The 14,171-nt window shown below is 44.9% G+C and overlaps 1 protein-coding gene across 1 annotated transcript in view; it reads left to right on the plus strand.

Annotated features, from left to right (window-relative positions):
* The window catches only part of PCCB (propionyl-CoA carboxylase subunit beta), a 70,391-nt gene extending 58,911 nt beyond the window's left edge, over window positions 1-11,480 (plus strand). The window contains exons 11-15 of the mRNA XM_066245322.1: window positions 7,747-7,854; window positions 8,113-8,213; window positions 8,633-8,731; window positions 9,677-9,776; window positions 11,212-11,480. Of these exons, the coding sequence (XP_066101419.1) occupies window positions 7,747-7,854; window positions 8,113-8,213; window positions 8,633-8,731; window positions 9,677-9,776; window positions 11,212-11,333 (530 nt within the window). The 3' untranslated portion in view covers window positions 11,334-11,480. The remainder of the gene's footprint in view (window positions 1-7,746; window positions 7,855-8,112; window positions 8,214-8,632; window positions 8,732-9,676; window positions 9,777-11,211) is intronic.
* The last annotated feature ends 2,691 nt before the right edge of the window (window positions 11,481-14,171 follow it).

Genomic DNA, 14,171 nt, shown 5'->3' on the forward strand with positions numbered 1-14,171 from the left:
ATACTGTTTTCCACAGTGGCTGCACCAGTCTGCATTCCCACCAGCAGTGCAGGAGGGTTCCCTTTTCTCCACATCCTCGCCAGCACTTATTCTGTGTTGTTTTGTTGATGAGCGCCATTCTGACTGGTGTGAGGTCATATCTCATTGTGGTTTTAATTTGCATTTCTCTAATGATTAGTGATGTTGAGCATTTTTTCATATGCCTATTGGCCATCTGTATGTCCTCTTTGGAGAAGTGTCTATTCATTTCTTTTTCCCATTTTTTGATTGGATTGTTTGTCTTCCTGGTGTTGAGATTTACAAGTTCTTTATAAATTTTGGTTATTAACCCCTTATCAGACGTATTGTCAAATATATTCTCCCATTGTGTAGTTTGTTTTTTTATTCTGTTCTTATTGTCTTTAGCTGTGCAAAAGCTTTTTAGTTTGATATAGTCCAATTTGTTTATCCTGTCTTTTATTTCACTTCCCCGTGGAGTTAAATTAGCAAATATATTGCTGTGAGAGATGTCGGAGAGCTTACTGCCTATGTTTTCTTCTAAGATGCTTATGGTTTCACGGCCTACATTTAAGTCTTTTATCCATTTTGAGTTTATTTTTGTGAGTGGTGTAAGTTGGTGATCTAATTTCATTTTTTTGCAGGTAGCTGTCCAATTTTCCCAACACCATTTGTTAAAGAGGCTGTCTTTACTCCATTGTATTTCCTTATCTCCTTTGTCAAATATCAGTTGTCCATAGAACTGTGGGTTTATTTCTGGGTTCTCTGTTCTGTTCCATTGATCTATATGCCTGTTCTTATGCCAGTTCCAGGCTGTTTTGAGTACAATGGCCTTGTAGTATAACTTGATATCAGGAAGTGTGATACCTCCCACTTTATTCTTCTTTTTTAAGATTGCTGAGGCTATTTGTGTTCTTTTTTGGTTCCATATAAATTTTTGGAATATGTGATCTATATCTTTGAAGTATGTCATTGGTATTTTAATTGGTATTGCATTGAATTTATAAATTGCTTTGGGTAATATAGACATTTTAATGATGTTTATTCTTCCTAACCATGAGCACGGTATATGCTTCCACTTGTTTGTATCTTCCTTGATTTCTCTTTTTTGATTTTTATTTAAAACAAATGTTTATTACTTGAAAAATTACACAAGATACAGTGCACAGATGATGTTTAGTTGAGTTGCATACTTGAAACCTGTATGGTTTTGTGAACCAATGTCACCCCAATAAATTCAATTAAAAATATGATAAAATAAAAGATGAAATAAATTATTTATTCCTTGATTTTTTTTATCAATGTTTTATAATTTTCCGAGTACAAGTCTTTAGTCTCCTTGGTTAAATTTACTCCTAGGTACTTTATTTTTTTGGTTGTAATAGTGAAGGGGATTGTTTCCTTAATGTCTCTTTCTGATTGTTCATTGTTGGTGTATAAAAATGCCTCTGATTTCTGAGTATTAATTTTATATCCTGCCACTTTGCTGAATTAATTTATCAGGTCCAGTAGTTTTTTGACTGAGACTTTAGGGTTTTCTATATACAATATTATATCATCTGCATATAATGATAGTTTTCTTCTTTTCCAACTTGAATGCCTTTTATTTCTTCTTCTTGTCTGAATGCTGTGGCTAGGACTTCCAGGACCATGTTGAATAAGAGTGGTGAAAGGGGGCACCCCTGCCTTGTTCCTGATCTTAAGGGGATTGCTTTTAATTTTTGCCCATTGAGTATGATGTTGGCTGTGGGTTTGTCATAGATGGGTTTTATTATGTTGAGGTACGTTCCCTGTATTCCCACATTGCTGAGAGTTTTGATCATGAATGGATGCTGCCTATAGAACCAGGAAGAATGTGGTGCAAGTATAAGTAAAACTGCCCACAGAGGTTTCCTACTGTTTATTTATTTATTTTTTTAAGTGAGAGGCAGGGAGGCAAAGAGACAGATTTCCACAAGTGCCCTGACCAGGATCCTGCCAGGCCATGCTCTGCTCAACTGGGGCCACTGCTCCATTCATTGCTCGACCACTGAGCTATTTTAGCACCTGAAGCGAGGCCATGGAGCTATCCTCTGCACCCAGGGCCAACTTGCTCAAACCATTTGAGCCATGACTTGGAGAGAAAGAGAGAGAGAGAGAGAGAGGAGGGGGAGCGATGGAGAAGCAGATAGTCACTTCTTCTGTGTGTCCTGACTGGGAATCAAACCCAGGACTTCCACATGCTGGGCCAATGCTCTACTGCTGAGCCAACCGGCCAGGGCCCCTGCTGTTTTTAAGTTGCTCTTTTTCTTGACTCAGCTTTCACTTGGATATAAACCCTTGCCCATTCCAGAGTTTTGACAGTTTCTGTGCTTTTTTTTTTTTTTTTTTAATTTTCTGTTGGAGGACAGGGGCTTAGAGCTGTTTACCATTTTATTATTTAGAAAAAAGTGTTTAATGTTAGGAATTTACACGCTGAAAATGCATTTTTTTTAGATTTTATTTATTCATTTTTAGAGAGAGGAGAGAGAGAGAGAGAGAGAGAGAGAGAGAGAGAGAGAGGAGGGGGGAGGAACAGGAAGCATCAACTCCCATATGTGCCTTGACCAGGCAAACCCAGGGTTTTGAACCAGCAACCTCAGCATTCCAGGTTGACACTTTACCCACTGCACCACCACCAGTCAGGCTGAAAATGCCTTTTGTCCTTGAGTAAGTTCTGAACTGTTCGCATATCCTTCCCGTTCTTCCTCTTAGCTGTGTTCTTCCTGGTGTGGACTTCACATTATTTTCTGTGTCTGCTTAAAGATCTTTCTCATCCCATGACTGCAATTGCAATTTCTGGTGCCATACAGCACAGGTTGAATTTCACAAGCCATTTTTTATTTTTATTTTTTTGAGAGGGTGGAGAAAGGGGAGAGAGAGAGAGAAAAGCATCAACATGCTATTCTACTTAGTTTGCTTCCATTGATTGCTTCTCATATGTGCTCTGATGGGGGCTCTAGGCAATGACCGTGGTGATCGAGCTGCACCCTTGGGGTGGAGCCCTGGCTGGGGCTTGAACCGGCGACCCTTGATCAAGCTGGTGATCACAGTGCTCCAGGATGTTGCTCTGTGCACTGTGCCACTGGCCAGGGCTCACAAACCCATTTTTTAAGAAACTGGCTTATCCTGGAGAATTTATCTACAGATACCTAGGATCTTTATTCTGGGGGCCCCACCCAGTCCTGTCTGGGACCTGAACACTTAGTTTCATTGTGCTTCCTTGACTTCCCTCTTTGTGATGTTTAAGGGGTGGCAAGGTACAATGTAAGTTTAGTAGATCAATGCTTTGTTTGAAGAAAGCCTTATTCATTTCATGAATTTACTATATTCCCTATTTGTTACTAAAAGTCTACTATAGAGACTCACAGAGGAGGTCTCCATTTGGTTCTCAGTTTTTCCTTGTAGGAATTAGGGTTTTTGGGCATTCTTTGGATGTCAGGCACTATAGTGGGGGGGGGGGGGAAGAGACAGGACAGACAGACCAGAAGGGAGAGAGATGAGAAGCATCAACTCATAGTTGCGGAACCTTAGGTGTTCATTGATTGCTTTGCTGATGCGCCTTGACCGGGAGGCTCCAGCCAAGCCAGTGACCCCTTGCTCAAGCCAGTGACCTTTGGGCTCAAGCCAGTGACCATGAGGTCATGTCTATGATCCCACACTCAAGCCGGCAACCCCATGCTCAAGCCGGCGACCTTGGTGTTTTGAACTTGAGTCCTCAGGGACCCAGGTTGCTGCTCTATTCACTGTGCCACTGCCTGGTCAGGCTGACACATTCTTTTTTTAAAAAACACTTACTGATTTGAGAGGGAAAGAGAAGTCAATTTGTTGTTTTACTTATTTATACATTCATTGATTGATTCTTATATGTGCGCTGATCAGGGGTCAAACCCACAGCCTTGGTGTATGAAGGACAATGCTCTAACCAGTGGAGCTATTTGACCATGGCTTGATGCAGATTCTTTATTTTAGGTTATTAACATAGATTTTGAATAGAGAGGTAGGTGGGAAGATTGAAAAGATTTTTCTTTTATTGAGTTATACACAATAAAATGTACAGCTTTCAAGTGCTTATTTTGATGGGTTTTGTCAGTTTGACAGTTGTATACAGCATTGCAGTCACCATCCAAAATAAGATATAAAACATTTTTATCATCTCAGAAAATGTGTTTGGCAAGAGAAAAGTTTTGTCGGTTTTTCTTTTCTTTTTTTAGTTGTTTTGTCTTTTTGTTGATTGCTGGTATTCTTTATATATTCTGGATATGAATCAGTTCTTTGTCAGATCTATGTATTACAAATCTCTATCCTGGTGTGTGACTTTCCTATTCAATCAATTAGTGGTATCTTTTGGCTTATTTAAAAGATTGTCCTGTTTCTTAATATTTTTACTAATTATTAAAGCTTTTTGTGTCCTGTCCAAGAAATCTTTGCTTACTACAAGATTGTAAAGATTATAATCTTCTAAGAGCTTTGTAGTTCTGGGTTTTATGTTAAGGTTTAGGATACTATTTTTTTTTTTGTATTTTTCTGAAGTTGGAAACGGGGAGGCAGTCAGACAGACTCCCGCATGCGCCTGACCGGGATCCACCCGGCATGCCCACCAGGGGGCGATGCTCTGTTGCAACCAGAGCCATTCTGGCGCCTGAGGCAGAGGCCACAGAGCCATCCCCAGCGCCCGGGCCAACCTTGCTCCAATGGAGCCCTGGCTGCGGGAGGGGAAGAGACAGAGAGGAAGGAGAGGGGGAGGGGTGGAGAAGCAGATGGGTGCTTCTCCTGTGTGCCCTGTCTGGGAATCGAACCCAGGACTCCTGCACACCAGGCCGATGCTCTACCGCTGAGCCAACCGGCCAGGGCTAGGATACATTTGAGTTCATTTTTGTGTATAATTTATAGATGAAATGGGGGTCTAGTTTTATTTTTTTCCCCACACAGATTTTTTTTTTTAAGTGATAGGCATGGAGGCAGAGACAGAGTCCTGCATGTGCCCGATTGGGATCTACCCAGCAAGCCTCTACCAGGCGATGCTCTGCCTGGCTGGGCCTCAGTTCCATTGCTCAGCAACCGAGCTATTTTAGTGCCTAAGGCCGAGGCTGTGGAGCCATCCTCAATGCCTAGGGCCAACTTTGCTCGAACCATGGCTATGGAAGGGTGGGTGGGGAGGGTTGGAGAAGCAGATGGTCACTTATCCTGTGTGCCTTGACTGGAATCGAACCCGGGCTTCTACATGCCAGACTAACACTCTACCGCTGAACCAACGGGCCCAGGCCTCCCCCCAGATGTTTAATTGTCCCCTCACAATTTGTAAAGACTCTTTTCACATTGAATTGTTTTGGTGCCTGGTCTAAAATCAGTTTGTGGGTTTGATTGTTCACAATCTGCCCTGTTTCATTGTTGTTTCTGCCTACCTTTATGCCTATGCCATACTCTCTTGATTCCTATAGCTTTATAGTTCTCAACCAGAAGAAATATTGATATCCTTGAGGCATTTGGCAAATTTGGAAACATTTTTGGTTGTCACAGGTGTGGATGGGGAGGTGGACTCTCTAGGGTTGAGGCCAGAGGTACCAATCTACTCAACATACTATGTGCACAAGACAAACCCTACACAAAAGATAATTTAGTTCAAAATGTCAGTACTGCCAAGCTCGAGGGACCCTGCTTTGTACGTAAGTCTTGAAGTCAGTTAGTGTATGTTTCACAGTTTTGTTCTTTTCCTGCATAATCTTTTGACTATTCTGTTTTTTTTGTTTTGTCATATGAATTTTAGAGGAATCCGCTTGTCAATTTCTATGGAAGAACCTCCTATGATTTTGATAGACTTTGCTTGAAAATATAAATCTGTCCAATATGCTAGCTTTTAACTTTAAAAATAATTAAATTTGCCTGACCAGGTGGTGTCTTAGTGGATAGAGTGTCAGACTGGGATGTGGAGGACCCAGGTGCAAGCCACCTTGAGTGCGGGGTTGCTGGCTTGAGCTCAGAGGTTGTTGACTTGAAGCCCAAGGTTGCTGGCTTGAGCAAGGAGTCACTCGCTCTGCTGTAGCCCCCAGTTAAGGCATGTATGAGAAAGCAATCAATGAATAACTGAGGTGCCTCAACAAAGAATTGATGCTTCTCATCTCTCTCCCTTTCTGTCTGTCCCCTATCTGTCCCACTATCTGTCTCTGTTTAAAAAAAAATTATATCTATAATAATTAAAATAGTATAAGTAAATAATTAAAATTAAATGCAATTTGAAACTTAGTTTCTCAGTTGTACTAGTCCTATTTCAAATGCATAACAGCCACATGTGGCTAGTGGCTGCCATGTTGACTGGCACAGCCAGGGAATATCTCCATCATTGTAGATAGGTCTTTTGGACAGCACTAGTATAGAGCAAATTGGTTGGAAATTTATTCTTTTGATCCATGAGTATGATTTTTTTGTAGATACTCGTTATCAGATTATAGAAGTTCCATTGTACTCTTAGTTTACTGCTGGTTTTTAATTAGGAATAAATGTTGAATTTTGTCAGATGCTTTTTTCTATATCTGTGGACATGACCATATCGTTTTTCTGCTTTAATAATTTCATTGGTTTTCACAGACTAAATCAACCTTGACTTTTTGGGATGCCTTAGGGTTTTTTTTTGTTTTTTGGGGTTTTTTTTTTTGTATTTTTCTGAAGTTGGAAACGGGGAGGCAGTCAGACTCCTGCATGTGCCCGACCGGGATCTGCCCGGCATGCCCACCAGGGGGCGATGCTCTGCCCATCTGGGGCGTCGCTCTGTTGCAACCAGGGCCATTCTAGTGCCTGAGGCAGAGGCCATGGAGCCATCCTCAGCGCCCAGGCCAACTTTGCTCCAGTGGAGCCCTGGCTGCAGGAGAGGAAGAGAGAGACAGAGAGGAAGGAGAGGGGGAGGGGTGGAGAAGCAGATGGGCACTTCTCCTGTGTGCCCTGGCCGGGAATCAAACCCAGGACTCTTGCACGCTAGGCCGACGCTCTACTACTGAGCCAACTGGCCAGGGCTGCCTTAGTTTTTATATATCAAAGAATTTGATTTGATAATGTCTTAGGAACTTTTGCATTGGTGTTACTGAGCAGTTCTGGTCTGCATTCTGTCATAATCCCTGTCTTCTGTGGTACCGAGCAATGCTGACCTCATAGATGTGTTGGGACCTGTTCTAGGAGGGGGAGATACACTAGTAATTGTGCTCTTTACTTCGTGCCACTTTACAAATGCCATCTCCTTTCATGCTCCTACCTTGGTAGGGGGTAGTAACACCTCTATTTTGCAGGAAAGGAATCTCAGCCTCAGAAATGTGAAGTAATTTCCCAAGGCTCATAGCTATAATCACTGGGGCCAGAATTTGATTCCAAGCTACAGGCACTCCCTAAGACCATCCCTGAATGTTACCTCCCACTACTGGTTCCACTGGGATAACCCAGGCTGTGCGTCAGGGGCAGCGTCCTTCACTTCATGAGGCAGAATCTGCCTGCACTGGGCTGTGCTCCCAGCAGGAGAGCCTGTGTGCCGAGGCCACTCGTGGGCCCTCTTTGGCCAGGGCCTGGGGGGCTCTCCTGTCCTCCCTGATTTTCCTGGAGTGTGAGGAAAAACATTTACCATTCTCTGATGAGATTTTGGTATCTCCAGAGAAATAAGCTCTTGTGTGGTTGCTGAGAACACATCCCCATTGTGAGTAGAACTGCGAATTGCCCAGAAGCTCAGGGTAGATAATCTCTCTCTTCTAGGATGCTTGGATATTAATTCATCTGTGAAAGGGGCTCGTTTTGTCCGATTCTGCGATGCGTTCAATATTCCACTCATCACTTTTGTTGATGTCCCTGGCTTTCTGCCTGGTAAGTCATTGACAGAGGTGGGGGCCAGGAGAGGTGGCTTTGCCCAGTGAGGTACCCACTTTATTTGGAGATCTTCTTGCTAAATTCCCTGAAGATCTGTGACTTCTCCATATTCTGGGTGTCCAGAACATGGGGCTGTGTGAGGGTTGGTCCTCTCTTGGCCCGTTGGGGAACAGGACAAGACCTCACAGCTGAGAGTGGCAGGCAGACCTTATGAGGGCTTTTGTGTGCGTCTAGTAACTCTTTCTCATGACCTAGGCACAGCGCAGGAGTACGGGGGCATCATCCGGCATGGCGCCAAGCTTCTCTACGCATTTGCTGAGGCAACTGTGCCCAAAGTCACAGTCATCACCAGGAAGGTGAGAAACTCACAGTGGAGGCTGTGAGCCTACTCACTGCTAATGGCATGATGTGGTTGGAGATTTGGCCAAGGGTCTCAGTGGGGGAAGGAGGAATATGCCTTGCTCATTCTTAAAAAGATTGTGTGAGGGCAGCATTTACAGTCCCGGAGACACTCTGCAGAGATGTCCATGCTCATCTCTGGGAACTGAAAACAGCCGTGGGGAAAAGCCATGAAAGACAATGAATGTTAGCTGGGAACAGCCTCTGGCCTGCACCTGTGTATTCTCTGCTCTGGCTACCTGGTCTCAGCACTGGGCTTTCAGTAGCCACGAGGGCTATTTCTTTTTGTCCTCATTTCATTTGGATTCTTGGGGCCTTTCATGGATATGATCTGGTTGACTCAAGTTCTAACATTCAGCATTTGGGTTTGTTCTAGGCCTATGGTGGTGCCTATGATGTCATGAGCTCCAAGCATCTTTGTGGTGACACCAACTATGCCTGGCCCACAGCAGAGATTGCAGTCATGGGAGCAAAGGTGAGAACCTCTGGCTTTCCCTTCTCTTGGGTCCAAGGTCGGTACTTCTCCAGCAGAGCTTAGCGCACAGCTGGGAATTGGAGAGAGACCAGGGCCCCCATGATGATCCAGGACTCCAGGGAGTGGGGCCTAGATCTTGGCAAGTTTCCCTTGTGGGGCCCCAGGGTCAGCTGTGCCTCCTGTCCTGCACTCTCACTTCAGGCCCGTGCTGGTGTCTTCGTGCTCAGAGTGGCAAGAGCCCAGAATAGATTTTGAGATTGTCAGTAAAGGGATGAGTCAGCTGAGCTAGCCTTTGGGAGGATTGTACATTTTCCCCCAACCCCATCTCATCTCCTAAGGAGGGCCTCAGAGCCACTATCTGATCCCATAGAATTGAACTCAGCCTATTCCACACGCCTTTCCTGCTTTGAAATAGCTGTTGGGGTTGAACCAGATAACTCCTGCCCCTCCCAGCTGACTTTTAGGGGTTCTGATGTGAAGGCTTATGTTTCAGTCCCCTGTACTCCTACATTTTCAGTCCAATGTGCCCTCCTCTGGCCACAGAATTTTGTACTCCAGGCTCAGGATAATGGAAAAGGAAAACATTTTACTTCCCCTTGATGTAGGGAACCTTGGCTGTAGTAATTGAAAATAGGCCACCTGTATTTGGATAAGTGCAGTTGCCTTATGGTAAATGGAATCTGGGGAGACAAGCTCCTGGCTTTGCTAGGGCTGCCTGTCACTGGGGCCACAGCTGAGCATCCCATCACATAGCCCCTGGAATCCAGAGGGCTTACTGCAGGCAGTGCCCACTCTATGTCCTAGCACCTGGAGCTAGCCTTTGCTCCAGTACACTTTGATTTACCAAGAAGTTTGCAGCCACAGAAAGTGATAATGAGTTGAGATTAAGGTTTGTTCGAGTTGGGATCTCTCTCCAGGGAAAGTCATGAACTCCTCTCATGGCAGGGTGCTGTGGAGATCATCTTCAAAGGACATAAGAATGTGGAAGATGCTCAAGCAGAATATATTGACAAGTTTGCCAACCCTTTTCCTGCAGCAGTGAGAGGTGGGAATTGTGATGGGGAAAGTATCTTGGTTCATTTGTTGGTTACTTGCTCATTCTTTGTTTCTAAAAAGTCTTACTAAATTGCTTTGCCATTGCAGTAGAATCTGAAGACTGTTAAGGATTGGGGTTGTTCCTGGGCAGTCAGCACTTAAGGACAGTGGGGCCTGTATAGGCTGCTTTGTTGTTGTTAACTAAGATCCAAGGAACATTGCTGAAATGACTACATTTCTTAGTTTTGTTTTAGTTACCTAGTACTGTATAAAAGTCCACCACAGACAGAATGGCTTAAAGCAACCCCTCTTCCCTTTTTTGGGGTTCACGGTTCTTTGATCAGTGTTTGGTTTGGGCTCAGCTGGGTGGTTCTTCTGCAGGTCTTGCCTGGGATCATTCAGCTGTAGTCATCTGGTGGCTTGACTGGGGCTGGATAGTCCAAGATGGCCTCTTACATGGTTAGTGCTGGCCATCAGCTAGACTTTCTCCATATGGTTTCTTATTAAGGAGACTGGTCTGTGCTGCTTTACGTGGTGTCCTGAAAGCAGCAAAAGGCTGAGGGGGAAAGCTGTAAGATATCTTGAGGCCTAGGTTTGGAAGTTGCAAATCATAAATTTGTGATAAATCATAAAGTCGGGCACAAGAAATAGAATCTGCTTCTTAATGGGAGGAGTGTTAGAGTCACATTATAAAGGGACTTGTGTACAAGAATGGGAGAAATTGTAGCTATTTTTGAAAATATATGTTTTTTTTTTTTTTTTTTTTTTTTTTTTTTTTTTTTTTTTTTTTTTTTTTTTTCATTTTTCTGAAGCTGGAAACAGGGAGAGACAGCCAGACAGACTCCCGCATGCGCCCGACCGGGATCCACCCGGCACGCCCACCAGGGGCGACGCTCTGCCCACCAGGGGGCGATGCTCTGCCCATCCTGGGCGTCGCCATGTCGCGACCAGAGCCACTCTAGCGCCTGGGGCAGAGGCCACAGAGCCATCCCCAGCGCCCGGGCCATCTTTGCTCCAATGGAGCCTTGGCTGCGGGAGGGGAAGAGAGAGACAGAGAGGGAAAGCGCGGCGGAGGGGTGGAGAAGCAAATGGGCGCCTCTCCTGTGTGCCCTGGCCGGAACCGAACCCGGGTCCTCCGCACGCTAGGCCGACGCTCTACCACTGAGCCAACCGGCCAGGGCCAGAAAATATATGTTTTTTTATTTCCTACTGAATTTATCTTGGCAAGGAGGGAGGTCACATTTTCTTGTAAATTTGGGGACCTGCCAGAGGAACAGGGGAGCTCCAGGGAAGCTGGAGAGGGTTCAAAGGACCCAGCTCCTCTTATATCAAGCTGGAACCAGCTCACACTGTGTGTCTCAGAGATGGTGCCCAGGCTGAGCACAAGATTGGAGGGTGGCATCATTGGGCGATGCATATGATCTCCCTTTTCTGTATTTCACCAGGGTTTGTGGATGACATCATCCAGCCTTCCACTACACGTGTCCGAATCTGCTGTGATCTGGATGTTTTAGCGAGCAAGAAGGTACAACGTCCTTGGAGGAAGCATGCAAATATTCCATTGTAAACAAATCAAAGGAAAATTAACTAGGAGCTAATTTATTGCCTGGCTATTTGAACTTATTCCTGACTTTTTTGCAATCATGAAACTTGAGAATCTAAGTAACAGTAATTACTTGGAATGGCTAATTTTATTAAATTCTAGAAAGATTCATTTGTGCCTTGCTGTAAAATTATTTCCTTTAGCCTGACCAGGCGGTGCAGTGGATAGAGGCATTGGACTGGGGCACGGAAGACCCTGGTTTGAAACCCTGAGGTCACTGGCTTGAGTGCTGGCTCACCAGCTTTAGTATGGGGTTGCTGGCTTGAGTGCAGGCTCATAGACATGACCCCATGGTTGCTGGCTTGAAGCCCAAGGTTACTGGCTTGAGCAAGGGGTCACTTGCTCTGCTGTAGCCCCCCGGTCAAGGTACATATGAGAAAGTAATCAGTGAACAAGTAATCAATGAACAACTAAGGTGCTGCAACAAAGAATTGATGCTTATTTCTCTCCCTTCCTGTCTGTCCCTCTCTGTCCCTCTCTCTAACTCTGTCAAAAAAAAATTCCTTTAATAAAAATATCAATTGGTATATTTTTAGCATAAACTCAATTTTTTATGGTAGAAATCTGAAAAATCAAGAAACTAGAAAGGGCCCTGGCCTGTTGGCTCAGAGGTAGAGCGTCGGCCTGGCGAGCAGGAGTCCCGGGTTCGATTCCCGGCCAGGGCACACAGGAGAGGCACCCATTTGCTTCTCCACCCCTCCCTGTCTCCTTCCTCTCTGAAGCTGGAAACAGGGAGAGACAGTCAGACAGACTCCCGCATGCGCCCTACCGGGATCCACCCGGCACGCCCACCAGGGGCGGTGCTCTGCCCCCCAGGGGGGCCCAGTTTCCTTACTTTTAAATAACACACCCTTTCGCCTGACCAGGCGGTGGCGCAGTGAATAGAGCATCAGACTGGGATGCAGAGGACCCAGGTTCGAGACCCCGAGGTCGCCAGCTTGAGTGTGGGCTCATCTGGTTTGAACAAAAATTCCACCAGCTTGGGCCCAAGGTCGCCTGCTCCAGCAAGGGGTTACTCTGTCTGCTGAAGGCCCGTGGTCAAGGCACATATGAGAAAGCAATTAATGAACAACTAGGGTGTTGCAACACGCAATGAAAAACTAATGATTGGCCCTGGCCGTTTGGCTCAGCGGTAGAGCGTCGGCCTGGCGTGCGGGGGGACCCAGGTTCAATTCCCGGCCAGGGCACATAGGAGAAGCGCCCATTTGCTTCTCCACCCTTCCCTCCTTCCTCTCTGTCTCTTTTCCCCTCCCGCAACCAAGGCTCCATTGGAGCAAAGATGGCCCGGGTGCTGGGGATGGCTCCTTGACCTCTGCCCCAGGCGCTAGAGTGACTCTGGTCGCGGCAGAGCGACGCCCCGGAGGGGCAGAGTGTTGCCCCTGGTGGGCGTGCTGGGTGGATCCCGGTCGGGTGCATGCGGGAGTCTGTCTGACTGTCTCTCCCCGTTTCCAGCTTCAGAAAAATACAAAAAAAAAAAAAAAAAAAAAAGATAAAAAAAACCCAAAACAAAACTAATGATTGATGCTTCTCATCTCTCCGTTCCTGTCTGTCTGTCCCTGTCTATCCCTCTCTCTGACTCACTCTCTGTCTCTGTAAAAAATAAATAAAATAAAATAAATAACACCCTTTCTTTTAAAACCTCTAGGATTTGTTGAGGATTAAATGAGATATTTGTCGAGTACTGTATGTGTGTGTCTAACAGAATAGATCCTCAGGCAAATACCCTATGTTATTTTTTTAGAAATGTTGTAGGAGTTGTATTATATACTTGTGCTATATATCCTTCACTTAGATTCTCCAGCTTTAACATTTTCTACATTTGTTTCATCTCTTCTATAAATTTATAATTATTATTTTTATCGACTCATTTGAGAGTAAGTTTGCAGAATGCTGACCCTTTGTTTCCCCAAAATGTGTTTATTTCCTAGGAAACAAAGCTCACTATCCTTTTTTCTTTATATTTTTCCAAAGTGAGAGGTGGTGGTGGGGTAGGGGAGTGGGAGGGAGGCAGACAGACAGATTCCTACATGTACCCGACTGGGATCCACCCGGCATGCCCACTAGGAGGTGATGCTCTGCCCATCTGGGTCACTGCCCCACTGTAACCGGAGCCATTCTAGCCTGAGGCTGAGGCCATGGAGCCATCCTCCGTGCCCGGGCCAACTTTGTTCCCATGGAGCCTTGACTGCGGGAGGGGAAGAGAGAGATAGAGAGGAAGGAGAGGGGGAGGGGTGGAGAAGCAGATGGGTGCTTCTCCTATGTGCCCTGACCGGGAATCAAACCAGGGACTTCCAAGCCTCACTATCTTATGTGGTCTTTCATGACTGACATTTTTGAAGTGTTCACCAATTATTTTGTTGAATGTTCCTCAATTTAGGTTTGGCTGATCGCTTCCAGATGTTTAGATCAGGTAAAAGTAATATGTACATGAGTGTTCTTTCCATGTACCACGTTAGGAAACCCATGATGTTAGTTTTTTCATCATTGATGAAATGGACTCAGATCACTTGGTTGAAGTGGTGGTTGTAAAGGTCATCATTTTCTCTTTGTAATTAATAACTAATCTGGGAGCATTCTTTTAAGCCTGTCAACAAACTTTTATCCAATACTTTGACTAGCCATTTAGTATCCTGACTCAATCAGCTATTCTACATTGATTGTAAAATATGTTTCTCTCTCTCCCTGCCCCTTTCTCAAAAAAACCCCAAAACATTTCTAACCCTGTAATTATGTTGTGTTTATTAGTTGGTGTTCTTGGAAGAGCTTTTTCTTCTCATTTTTGTTTTGTTATCAGTTTAAACT

The sequence above is a fragment of the Saccopteryx bilineata genome, chromosome 10, assembly GCF_036850765.1.
Source record: "Saccopteryx bilineata isolate mSacBil1 chromosome 10, mSacBil1_pri_phased_curated, whole genome shotgun sequence".
Taxonomy (NCBI): domain Eukaryota; kingdom Metazoa; phylum Chordata; class Mammalia; order Chiroptera; family Emballonuridae; genus Saccopteryx; species Saccopteryx bilineata.